Consider the following 13,236-nt stretch of genomic DNA (forward strand, 5'->3'; position numbering starts at 1 on the left):
TTGTTGGATATTAGCATTTTGTAGGTCGTTGTCATTAAATAATTGAAATGGTAGTCATTAAATAATTATGAAACTGAAACTTATCAGAGAAGCCACGCAATATGAAGCTTATTGAGGAAGCTTTGGTTTTTAGGGTTTTACTTTAACGTATGGACATTTTTTTTTTGGCCAGGATATATAATACTGATTTTATATTGTCATAGATTTCAATCAAATTTTTTTGTACTTAATTGCAAAGATCAAGAACTTTACTTGTAATTTAAATGTGATCATCACGTGAATTGTGGTGCATTAATGAGAGTGTTTCATCTTTAACTGGAAATTTTGGATTTGAGTATGAGGAAAATTATGGGAGCTTCACCTTCGGACTCTAGCGCGATCTGAATTTAATCGAAGTTTCAATGTGAGCTCCAGATACCGAATGAAAAATTGAAAAAGTTATATTTTTTATTTGATCAATTATTATAACATTTCTGTGGGTTTATTTGGCTGGCTTACTTGCAACTGGTAATTAACCCCAAGTGATGAATGTAATTTAGTAGCTTCCAAGTAAATAATAATTTGAAACAAATCAATTAACATTCAAGATCTAACTAACGAAATAAATCCTAATGTTAATTCCAATGTTCACTTTTACTTATTATGTTTTATTTTATCATAGTCAATATGATTAATTTAATAATTTAAATTTGAAATTTACATATTTAAAAACTATATAAAAATATTTTAAATTGCACTCCTTCTCGTATTAATATGACGAATAAATATCTTAGAAGATATCAGTCAAAGCTTTTACTTTATAACTCTCGATAAAACAAAACGTAACAAGTAAAAGTGATTGAAAAAAACACTATATACAGTCACTATGTAATTAGATATAAGGTCAAAATACCCTTAACTTTTTCATTAAAAAAAATAGCCCTTGACTAACTTTGCACCTTCGATTGAACTTTTAAGCTTGACCTTTGTTTCTTTATGAGGAATTTTTTGAATAAAAAATGCAATGACATGTTATAACTCTAAATAAAATTCAGTGGGCTTTGAATGAGTATGTACAGTTGGCCCATATGGCTTTGACCCGTTATTCATCAAATGAGAGTAGAAGCTTTGAACTTGGGCGGCAGTTACAGGGTAATCAAAGCCCCTTCCTTGAAGACAATTTTCTCCATAACAAGGTTTTTTTGGTATCAAGAGGTAAGCTAAATCTCAAAACTTATGGTTTCCCAACTAATTTTGCTTGCTATAGTGATGTTTTATTAATATGATCTGCAATTTATATGTTGTGATTTTGTCAATTCAATAATTGTTTTGAGTAAGCAGCAAGGAATAGAACACTTAAATTGTAAAACTACCACTATCTTAGGAGTTTGTATAGTGTGCAGAGGGTAAACAATTGTATGCTTGGACAAACTTTTAGAGGGCGGAGCCTATAGCAATTAGAAGAAAAAAAATCTGGTCGATATTGACGTTTTGATAATAGAATCAAACTTTTAGGGACTATTTTTCGTTGTTAATGGCCGGTTCTTTTGTAGTAACACCTATAAGCTAGCTTATGAGCAGAGAGGATTGTCCAAGACCATAAAATTAGAGAAATAATCCATCTATGTACCAATGTGCCACATGCTTAGGCTGTTAATTGGAGGTGAACAATATACCGTCATGGTCCATCACTATAATAGGGATGGATCTTGCTCGGATACTGTGTTAAGAAAATGTCCTTGGACCTAACTCAACTCCAAAGCTAGCTCACGGCCATATAATGAAATAGATAAACAATCAAACCATAAGACACTGAGAGAACAAATCAGTGAGGAGGGCTTTGTCCGAGTTGGTGCTCTATGTAAGCAACAATATAAATTTTTATAGCTGGTTTCATCCGAGGTTGATCTCCGGTAGTGGGGAGGGGCTTAAGTGCTACACTTGGCTAATGGCAAGGACAATTTTTGTCCAAAAATCAAAATGGACAACAAAATTATGTTATTTCAGTAGTTCAGAGATATTGTTTACCCTTCTCCCTATACTCAGCGTTAAAACTAATCGTCCCTCATTTAGGTCAAGGAGTCGACAACAACAACAAAAAAAAGTAATGAGGTTAAGAGACATTGATATTAGAGATAAGTTTCTATCCATCTTGATAAATGAGAAAGACTTGAACGTACGTGATTTTAAATAGAAATCATGAAATACGAAGTATTGATTACAAAGTGAAATGCAAAAAAGAAAATAACGATAGTAATATTCTGAAATATAACGGAACCACTCTGACATACAATTTATTTCATTTGAGAGAAATAGGATTTGCCTATGAATTTGTGGTGTTTGACACACCAAATTTAAAGTTTGATCCTCTTAGCTTTTCTTTTGTGATATGATCCATTCTTTCTATCATGTTTTCTGTTAGATGATTCTTCCAATCTCCGGGCTTACCCTTCCTGAAATATGCGCTGTTATCTATCTGCAAAGAGGAAATTGGCCAATCCTTCCCATTCTTAATCACCTCCAAATTGCTCAAGTTATCAAAACTACATAATTTGACAATCCTTTCTGGTAACCCTTCTCCCTCTTCGTCCCTTGAAAATGGTTTCCCCATGAACTCAGCCAACTTTCTCACGTAGAACAATGTGTCTTTTGTTAATTCTTCATAATTGAGAAACAATAGTGATTCTGGCTTGACTAAACTTTGTTTCCAGTACCCCAAAACATGATCCCAGTAGGGTCCCCACATTGTTTTCCCTTCACAGAACAACTCGAACCCTTCCTCGAAGGAAATTAACAATTCTGTTGTTTCATCCGAATTTCCTTGATGCAGCCACGTGAATCTTTGCATGAAATGCCAAAGAGAAATGAAAGTGTCCTTGGGTTCCCTGCACAAGTAAATCATCTTTGTACCGTCCAAGGACTGAACAGATTTGGGTAAAGCATCAAATGGTATATGTGTGGCTATAAGAGGAATATTCTGAGCCTTCATACTGGAATGATTTTCCGGAGAATCAAATTCCAAGGAAGGGATGAGAACATGAGGAAGATTAGTGAGCAAAGGGCTGTTTTCCATATTAAAATGATCTCTGGTTACAATCGCGTAACACAGAGCTTTGAGCCATGTGCAACCAGTTTTAGGAGCACTACAAACGTATATATCGTTCCAAGAAGACTTAAAGTTTTCTTGTGTTGAAATGATAGCTTGAAGCATTGCAAACGGATACCAAAAGCCTTGGTACTGATACAAATCCATGAAATCATTTGACCCTTTAACCTTTGGAAGCGTTGATATAAGCTTTTTGAATCTAGAGCTCGGTTCTTCCTCTTCTTCTTCGGCAACATGAGAGAGGTTTATGGTCATGTTATTGATCGGGGAAGAATCCATGAAGGTTTAATTCAACCAAATACTGGATAGCTTAAGTGAGAATGAAGAGAAGACAATAGATGGATCATGGATTGGATTGTGAGAGGTTCTCTGTTTTCTTTACAAAATACTCTTTGACTTTATGCTATCTATTTTACTCGTAATGGCATATTCATATATGATATATTTAATCGTGCGAGTGTTAAGGGTATTAGGGTCGTCTCAACAAGATTGAACATGCCATTACAAGTCCTCCACATGGTCGTAGATATTTCTTTATTCTTTGAGATTTTTCTTGTTTTGCTTATGTTGAGGTTCAACTGAATCCGAATTGCCACAATTTCATAACTAGGATTCGAACTGATCAAAACATTTGATTAAAGATGAAGAAGTAGTTACCACCGTCCTCCATAACCTTTGTTGGTGAGATTCTACTTTAGTTATCACTTGATGAGTGTTTCAATTCCACTATTAATTTTATAGCATCTACTCTGTCACTATTAATTTTATAGCATCTACTCTGTCACTTGACATAGCCAGCACATGTTATTACAATAAGTATTTCCTTCCTTCGTAATTTTTGGGTGATCAGTTTTATGGCTACTGCACATGTTATTTTTTTTTAAAGTTGTATGATATTCCATTGGAGATAGATAAAATATTGTATATTATTCAACTTATGTAAATTGATCATAAGAAACTATTTCTTTATATTTTTCTTCGTTATTCAACACCTTGTTCTGTCGAGAGTGTTCAAAATATGTTGTTTAATCACTTTATATATTATTTTACTTGTATATACGATATTACTTTCTGACGAAATAGGGTAGCTATGCTCGTGTGTTCGATTCTGAGTATGCATCGATTTATGTATTCTCTATTTTTATTCGTGTGAAGGGTCGAATATTTTGTCCATTTAACTTAACACAAGTGATGAAAGTAGCAGTAATGAGGTGAAGAAAGAACAGTTTTGGTGTTGACTTGATATTAAAGAAAGTTAGGGTGTTGAAACAATTAAATGGCCACCAAAAATACTGAGGAAATTATAAAAGCTGAAAATGAAAGGATACTGAGAAATGGGCCACCGGAATCAGTATTAAAGCCCAAGTAAGTACTGACAAATGTACAGAGTGGGGTCAACGGCCCACAAAGAAACTGGATTTGTAATTTGGGCCTTTATGCGTTCTCACACGTGCATGGGCCTATCAAAATCTTTACTATTGGAAAAGCAGAAATTTGAATATTTTTGTATCATAGTATCTCACAAAGTTACGCGTCACGCGCTCTTAAAAGAATATTATGTCCCATTGAGAATAAGGGCAAAAATAAGAAGGAAAAAAAATACTTTCTTACACGATAAAGTGTTTATAGATGAGTTAACTTTATGCTTATAGTAAAATGGAGTGCATTGAATAATAAGGAATTGGGAATTTATTTCTCAACTAAATTTGCTATCGACTTTGCTCAAAATCCTATTTCTTTCTCTTGTTTTTATTTTTCTATTTACTCTTTTTCAATGAGAAAGAGATATTAACGGAAAAAAGTTAAATGCACCGGGTGTTTACATTAAGACAATGTAAAATGTATTACTATGTGATTTAATGAGGTAAAATAAATTATTGATTTAAACACTTGATATGTATGTATTGGCTTGGTATAAACACTCGGTGCAGATAAATTTTATCCGAGATTAACTCACGTACACTCAATTGAATGTAATGAATTGAGAATTGTTCTTCCAACTACCCTACCCTCTTCACCAAAGACAAACTTATTGGATGAAGTCCAACTACTATTTCATAAGTTCATATTATCCATTTTACCTTAATTCTTCTCCATTTATTTTTACTAATTCTCCCTTTAAATATATTTAGGAATTTATAAGATCTTGACGCATTTATAAAATGAAGAGAAGAAAATGTATTTTTTCAGATTTTTTATTTGTAAAAACAAAAATCTTTTACAAAAAAGACATAAAATTATACATGTCCCATGAAAAATAAGATCGATTCAGTATATTTATATCAATTTATTATGAAGGTCCAAAGTTTACCTACCTCAGATATTATTGTTTGCTTCCATTTTAAAAGGTGTGAGGTGTCAAAATGTGACCACCCAGAAGAATTGTTGTATATAGTAATTAGTAATTAGAAATAGGTATGAAAATTAGTAACTAATCCATATTGGAAACAAATTAAGTACAACAAATATGAATATAAGGAATTGTTGTTCCAACTACCATGCCCTTGTCAAAGAACAAAACTATTTGGATTATTGTTAGCCATTGTAAATAATTTCAAGTTCTTAGAGACGGTTTAGGATACTGTGTATGGATCATTGTTACTCAGTGTATTGTATTGTTACTGTACTTACAAAGTTTGTTTTGATTGTTACTTAAAATGTATTGTAGTGTAGTTGTTAAATTTCTTTGTTACGTAACAATAAAAACCTCTATTTTATGGAACAACCGATTTGGTGTGTTCTCATTTTTACTTAATTTCCTTTTTCAATTATATCTTTACATAATATAACAAAATACTATTTTACTCTTTACCTTTTATTATTTAATCCTAGTCAAACCTCCTACCCTAGAATAATTAAAGATATTTTAGTAAATTTATAAATTATAATATAGTACGATACAATCAAACTAAACAATTAAAATTTTATTAAACAACAACAAACAAACAATACAATCTAGTCAAACATTGTATCTAACATACAATACAATACATCATGAAACAATGAGTAACAATGATCCAAACAGATTGTTAGGCAAACATTAGTAACATAGAGATTAATCTTAACATAAATATATGTATTATTTTATGCAAGTACTAGTTATATATATTATCCTTCATTAAAATAATACATAAATTTTACATATAATGTGCAGATTACTTTATCATCAAGATGTCGTATTAATTTTACACATGAATAGCTTATTTTCAATATAAATTTCTTCAAACGTTATTAATATCTGCATTACTAATATCAGTACCAAACCATCTTTTTCCCTCTCTTTTGCCTTTGCTAGTTATTTTTCCAAATATTATAAATCAAGAAAAAAAACTACACATGCAAGAAGCCTCAGATGTGGGCTAAAAAATGGCTAGTCACTGGATTGTCCTCTTCCCTTAGCTATATTTCTGGTGAAATGTTTCAGATGTACTATTCCTATTTTTTGAGGTAGAAATGAAGAACAAACTAAGGGACCCCATTACACTTAATGAGAAACAGGGCCATAAATAACTCACCAAACTATTCTACTACTAATAATTGGTTTCACATTCTCTTACACGCTAATAAATTTCAACATACTATTACAGTAACATATTAAGCCTAGAGGAAGCTGAAATATTCCTTCTTTTTTTTTTTGGTAGTTACTACTCCCTCTATTTCAATCTGATTGTCTGGTTTGATTTATTTCAATCTGATTGTCTGGTTTGATTTGATTCAGAGTAACTGATTTTATACGTACCATGTAAAGAGTTGACGAAAACGTATAGACATAAGACATTCTTTTTTAAACGGAGAGTATTAGAAACAGTAGTTCAATTGTACACAACTAACTTAAAAATTTGCTTGATTAGAAAGAATAAAGAAAAATAGAGTACATTGAAGATCTTTTAGTGCCAGATAGTAATACTTACTGCAATAACTTTTGGTAGTTGGATGAGATTTTTACAATGAAAAACAAGATTCTTCCAACTCTACTTGTTTTTTTTTCCTAATATTCTTTTGTTCTCACTTTTTTTCATTTAACTTCAATTCTTTCTTTCAAATCAACCCAAACATCTAGTGGGGAAAGAATTGAGTAGTTAGCAGATGAACAAAGAAGTTAAATGACAAAATTTGTTGAGACATTCTTAAGCTACACTTCCTTGATCAGATGCTTCTTCATAGTAATAAGGTGTCAACTTGCCATCCTTTGAAGCAGCCTTGGGCAGGTTTCCACCACCTACTTCTTGCAACATTTTAACGACTCGTCTCATCGAGGGTCGGTTAATTGGGAGAGGGCTAGTGCAGAGTAGGCCAATGTTTAGGGCCTTGCATATCTCCTCCTTGAAACAAGTATCAAGTTTAGGGTCAATGACATGATCTACACCCTTTTGGTCCAACGTGCTGCACACCCATTTCACCAGATCCTTTTCCCCAAACTCGGGATCTACAGGGCGTTTCCCCGTTACAAGCTCTAGGATGACCACACCGAAGCTGTATATATCACTCTTCTCGTTCACCCGCAGTGTGTATGCATATTCTGGAATGCGAAAAAAGAATTCAGTCAGCTCAGCAGTTGCAAGGAAACAACACAACAAAGAATGACCACATGAAATGGAAATTATGGGTAGTTGGTAACAAAATTTAGCAGCCGCCCACAATATAGCTAGCTGTTAAGATTTCAAACATCACAAGTGGAAAGCTAAGTATATCTCTTTCTACAGTCCTAATACAGTGTTTTGTGTTCAAGAACGATGTAATCAGAACCGTTTAACTTGGTTACGGAAACTCGTGGAGCCTACTAAATTGTTCACAAACTATGATCTAGAGCAATGGTGCACTGTTACTGCATTAGGGGGTACTCCAGATATGAGCTAATTTCTATCAGAAGTTAGTTAGAGTACTTAACAAATGTGGAATATCTAGGAAATATTGTAGTACATAGATCTAGCCTTCTACACAATAGATGCCACATAGCTACAGTAATACTAGATCTCATTTTTGAAAGGCTACAGTAATCCAGAAACTTACAGGCATAACAATTAGCAAGTAAAACTCAATATGAACAAATCCAACACAAAATCATGAAACTGAAGCTGAAAAACTGAAATTGTTTAATCTGTACTAACCTGGAGCAATGTAACCACAAGACCCTGCAATAACAGACATGGACTTGATTGCCTTAGCATTAGCTTCGACCGCCTTTGCAACACCGAAGTCAGCAACACGAGCTCCGAACTCACCATCCAGCAAGATGTTATTTGACTTAACATCTCTGTGAACGATAGGTGGAGCACAGTCATGATGCAAGTAGGAGAGTCCCTCAGCTGCATCCATGGCTATCTTATATCTCATAGGCCAGTCTAGAAGGCCACTTTTGCTGCTGTGTAGCAAATCACCCAAACTTCCATTAGGCATATACTCATAGACCAGAAGTTTGCAATCCCTAGTTGTACAACAACACCATAGCTTAACAATGTTCTTGTGTCGAATCTTCCCCAACGTCTCAACCTCCGCTTCAAATCCATCTTCTTGAATGCTACCTTTCTCGATATCACTACAATCATCTACTATTTTCACACTTCTCAATATCTTCTTCACCGCAACAGTGTCACCCTTGCTCAGAACAACCTTGTAAACCTTCCCAGAAGAGCCACTGCCAATTAAGTTATCCTCATCAAGAGCATCCAAGATTTCATACTCGTTGAAACCCAATTTATGAAACGACATTAAAGTCCATTTAGACTTATCAATAGCCCTTTTAGCTTCCTTAAAATTCTTGTACTTCCAGTAGAACCAAGCAACCCCAATAACAAACACCATTCCAGCAAGGGTGAATAGTAACCTCAATAACCAAACATAACCAGCAGTTTTACCTTCAGCTGTTCCTTCACACAAGCCCTCAATGTCTCCACATAGACCAGCATTACCCAAAAAGCTACTCTTATACATTTCCTTTGCATAAACAGGGGGGATATCACCCGAAAGGTCATTATTCGACAAGTTCAGCTGATTGAGCTTCAAATTCTGCAACTCCAGTGGGATTTTCCCTGAAAACTGGTTCCCTGATAGATCAAGATAATTCAAAACAGACAAGCTCCCAATCTCCATGGGGATATCTCCAGAAAGATCATTGTTTGCCAAGTTCAATTCATTCAATTTCTTCAAAGAATGAATCCCACTCGGAAGCTTACCAGTTAACTCATTGTTGTGAAGATCCAGCCTCCCCAATTGTCCAAGAATCACCAGACTTGCAGGTAAAGGCCCAGAAAACTGGTTATCATTGCCCACAAAATCAAGAAGATTTTCCAGAGAACCAATCTCCTCAGGAATGGAACCTGAAAATTTGTTCTTAGACAAAATCAAAGCTGATAAATTTGAAGCACTAGCTATAGTTTTCGCGATATCTCCGGAGAGTGAATTGTCCATGAGCTCAAGCAGGGAAAGGTGAGGCAGACCCCAGAACCCCTCCGGAACATCACCGGATAACTGGTTATGAGCCAATCTCACTCGCAGTAAGCTCCGGCATTCACTCAAACTGGCAGGAATTTCACCAGAAAGTAAGTTATTTATCATCAAAAGCTCCTCCAACAACCCTTTACCACATAAATTTTCCGGAATTTCACCAGAAAAATTGTTTTCCGACACATCAATCCACAACAAAGGTGAATTTTTTCCAAGATGTTGAGGTAAACTCCCATTAAAACGGTTGTGAAAAAGGCGCAACTCATACAAGTTTGGTGAATTTGCAATGTCTTGTGGCAATTCACCAAACATCTGGTTTTCATAAAGATTGAGTGACTCAAGTGGCAGCTCACACAACTCCCTCGGAATCGTACCAGTTAACCGGTTCATCGAAACGTCGATTCGCCTCAACGCCGTCATTTTCGACCACCCATTCACCGGAAACTCGCCGGTGAACGAGTTGTTATACAGCTCAATTTGTTCAGCACTAGTCAGCTCAGTGAGCCAACTCGGAATCGGCCCATCCAAGTAGTTAACAGCAAGGTCCAAATCCACAATCTTCTTCAACCTCCCCAATGTGTCAGGAACTTCCCCAATCAAATTACAGTCAGAAAGCCACAAAACCTCAAGATTCGTCAGATTTCCCAGCTCCGGCGGGATCCGACCAGTAGTAAACGGGTTGTACGACAGATTCAGCTGCTTCAACGTCGTAACGTTCCCGAGAAACGCCGGTATACTCCCGTCAAGCAAGTTCCCAACTAACCCAAGAACTTCAAGCTGCTGAAAAGAACCAAAACTCACCGGAATATCTCCGGTGAAGTTATTACCCGACAAGTCAAGATATTTCAAGTTTGGGAGCTCAGATAAACTCGCCGGAAGTGTACCCACCAAGAAATTCTGCGCCAAATCAAGATGCTCTACTGCTTCACACCCAGAAAAATCTTCAAGAAGAGTACTGTTAAGCGAGTTGTTATACAAGGAAATGTAACGCAGCTTCTTCAACCGACAAAGCAGAGTGGGAAAAGGACCAGCAACATTCGCATTAGAAAGGTCCAATGAAGTAACAGAGCGAGTAAATTTGTCACATGAAACACCAAACCAGTTACATGGTGTATCATCATGTTCATTCCAGTTTGAAAGAACATTATCAGGGTCATCAAATCCAAGCTTCACATTATGTAAATAAAGACCTTCTTGATTAAGTGAGAAAATCAAAGTTGGGAGAAAAAGGGTAACCAAGATTTGAAGAAACATTATTGAAATTGAAGATTTCATTTTTTTTGGTTTTTCAGAGGATCAAGAAAGAACAAAGAAGAAGAAGAAGAAAGACTGCAATTTTCTTTTTGGGAAAAGGGTGTAGTAAAAGCTGACTAAGACATGTTAGTATTTTAGTAACTTATTTTTTTAGAGACACATTTATAGTGAATTGTTTTTTTTTTTTTAATTTTCATATATTGTCCTTTTTTTTTGTTTCAAATATTTTTTTGAATATGGAATGATTATGTGTTTTTTTCCTTTTGTTATATAGTTTCCATGAGTACAAAAAAAATGCATAAAAATCTGGGTTTTATCTAAGGGGAAACACAACCATTTTTATACTATATAATATTAATGTTTACTTATTATTATCATGTGTTATTGAAATACATTTATTTATTTATTTAAGGGTGGGAGATGAGAAATGAAAGAGGAAATTAGAAAGTAAGAAATCGAATCTTATCAAATTAAATTAAAAAGTTCATATATTTAACTAAACTAAATTATTCTAGAAAGAAATATGGTCGAACTTATGATTACGTGGTAAAGTCTTATATTTTTTGCACTCTAAGTGATGTATTGTAAATAATTTTAAAATTAAATTACGTTTAAAGTTTATATAATTTTGGTTGAATTAAAACGGGTATATAATTGAAAAATTATTATTAGAGTAACAAAAAATGTCATATATTTATTAAGTACGGTATATGTTTGTTAATTTGTCAGTTACTTGTACTAAACATATACTATATTGATTATTAGAACTGTACCTACAACTTTTTTAAAAAAACAAAGTTGAAGTAGTTTCATGTGATAAAAATGGATAAAATTTAAATAGACTAAATCGATAGAAAGGCGTAACATTTTTGAAATAAAGACGTAGAATTTATTAATTCATTTTGTGCTACAATAATTAATGGTGAAAATACCACTATTTATTAGCATGAAATTTCATGTTGTATGGGTCCAGTTTTTAATCGAGGTAATGTATTTACGAAAGGAATATCGATTCAAATTTTTATCCTCGTCATAATATTTTTTAAATTTTCCCTCAATTTAGCATTTTTTTATTTATATGTATAGATTTGAAAGAAAAATATCAGCTATAGTTAGGAGTATAAATCACTGACATATATATCTCATTACAACTAGCTAAACATGTTCAAAATCTCAAATAAATTATCATTATACTCTTATCACAAATGATATCAGTAAAATTTCATGTGTTTGACTTTGACCTATGTTTATACAAGTATTATCCTACATCTCCTCACTCAAAATTTCAAAATTTCTGATGTATTTTCAAATATTAATTATGAATGAATTGTATATATGTATTTGCTAGCTAGAGTAGTTGGTTAATTAGGGGATAACGTTATTTATATATAAAATTAATACGTTAATTAATTTGTAATTTAAAACTTACATAATTGATATAACTAAGGGCCCGTTTGGATGGGCTTAATAAAAGCAGCTTTAAAAAGTACTTTTGAAAGTGCTGAAACTTATTTATAAAATAAGCAGTTATGCGTTTGGATAAAAGTGCTGAATTTGTTATGTCAAACGTGAAAAGGGAAAAATGGAAGAAAGAGATGTTAGGGTTGTGTGGATAATTTGGAGATGGTATAAAAATATTAAGGGCAAAAAGATAAAAATGTGGTCAACTTAAAACAGCTTATAAGCTAAAAAAAACACCCCTACTCCAGCTTTTAACTTTTGGCTTAAAATAAGTTATTTTGAGTATTGTCAAACAGCTAAATAAGTCAAAAATCAGCTTTTAAGTCAGTTTGACCAGCTTTTAAGCTGAGCCAAACAGGCTCTAACTCTATTGTGAAACTCACAGATAAGGGCGAATCCACGTTGGGTTCAGGGTGTTCATTCGAACACTCTCGACAAAAAAATACACAATATATAAGGTATATTTTTTAAATTTCTGTAGATGTATATATTTTGAACCCCCTTAATAAAAAATAAAATAAATGGCTCAATGGTAAGACCCCCTGAATATTAAGCTGCATGCCCTAGGTTTGAATCATGCAACAACATTTATTTATTTTCCTTTTTAATTTCAGTTTATTTTTGTTTTAAAAAATTAATTTTGTTTTTCAAACATTTTTTATTTTAAAAACGTGTCAAAAAAGTGATTTTAAACTCAAAAAAAATTAAAAAAATTATTTTAAAAACATTTTAAACCTCTCGAACAAAAATCCTAAATCCACCACTAGCGACCCCTTGTCTTTCAAAATTGGACCTCACGTCTAATTTTTTTTAATTGAGTTGTTGCAAAGTAACCTGCACATGTCTAATTTTAGAACTTAATTAATACTAATACAATATTGTAGTATTACTGTATGAATACACTAGAAAGTGTTGAACTACAGACTGATCTGCTCCTTATATTAAAAAAAAGGAAAATCTAAACAACAATTTGTCAGTAAGAATAAAGAACA

The 13,236-nt window shown here is 33.4% G+C and overlaps 2 protein-coding genes and 1 long non-coding RNA gene across 3 annotated transcripts; 1 reads left to right on the forward strand and 2 right to left on the reverse strand.

Moving 5' to 3' along the window:
- The first annotated feature begins 980 nt into the window (after positions 1-980).
- Positions 981-4,102, forward strand: LOC112940936 (uncharacterized). The gene is made up of 2 exons (XR_003245295.2): positions 981-1,194; positions 3,696-4,102. It is a non-coding gene; the product is annotated as an uncharacterized lncRNA (long non-coding RNA).
- Positions 2,150-3,917, reverse strand: LOC109119490 (flavonol sulfotransferase-like). Its single transcript, XM_019212056.3, has one exon. The coding sequence runs from the start codon at positions 3,362-3,364 to the stop codon at positions 2,303-2,305; it is 1,062 nt and encodes a 353-aa protein (XP_019067601.2). The 5' UTR covers positions 3,365-3,917; the 3' UTR covers positions 2,150-2,302.
- A 2,810-nt stretch (positions 4,103-6,912) lies between the features above and the next one.
- LOC101263076 (receptor-like protein kinase HSL1) lies at positions 6,913-11,042 on the reverse strand. Its single transcript, XM_004232875.5, has 2 exons — positions 8,194-11,042; positions 6,913-7,604 (listed from the first exon to the last, which is right to left on the reverse strand). The coding sequence occupies exons 1-2, from the start codon at positions 10,802-10,804 to the stop codon at positions 7,213-7,215; spliced, it is 3,003 nt and encodes a 1,000-aa protein (XP_004232923.1). The 5' UTR covers positions 10,805-11,042; the 3' UTR covers positions 6,913-7,212.
- Positions 11,043-13,236: the final 2,194 nt, after the last annotated feature.

Source organism: Solanum lycopersicum, chromosome 2, assembly GCF_036512215.1.
Source record: "Solanum lycopersicum chromosome 2, SLM_r2.1".
Lineage (NCBI taxonomy): Eukaryota > Viridiplantae > Streptophyta > Magnoliopsida > Solanales > Solanaceae > Solanum > Solanum lycopersicum.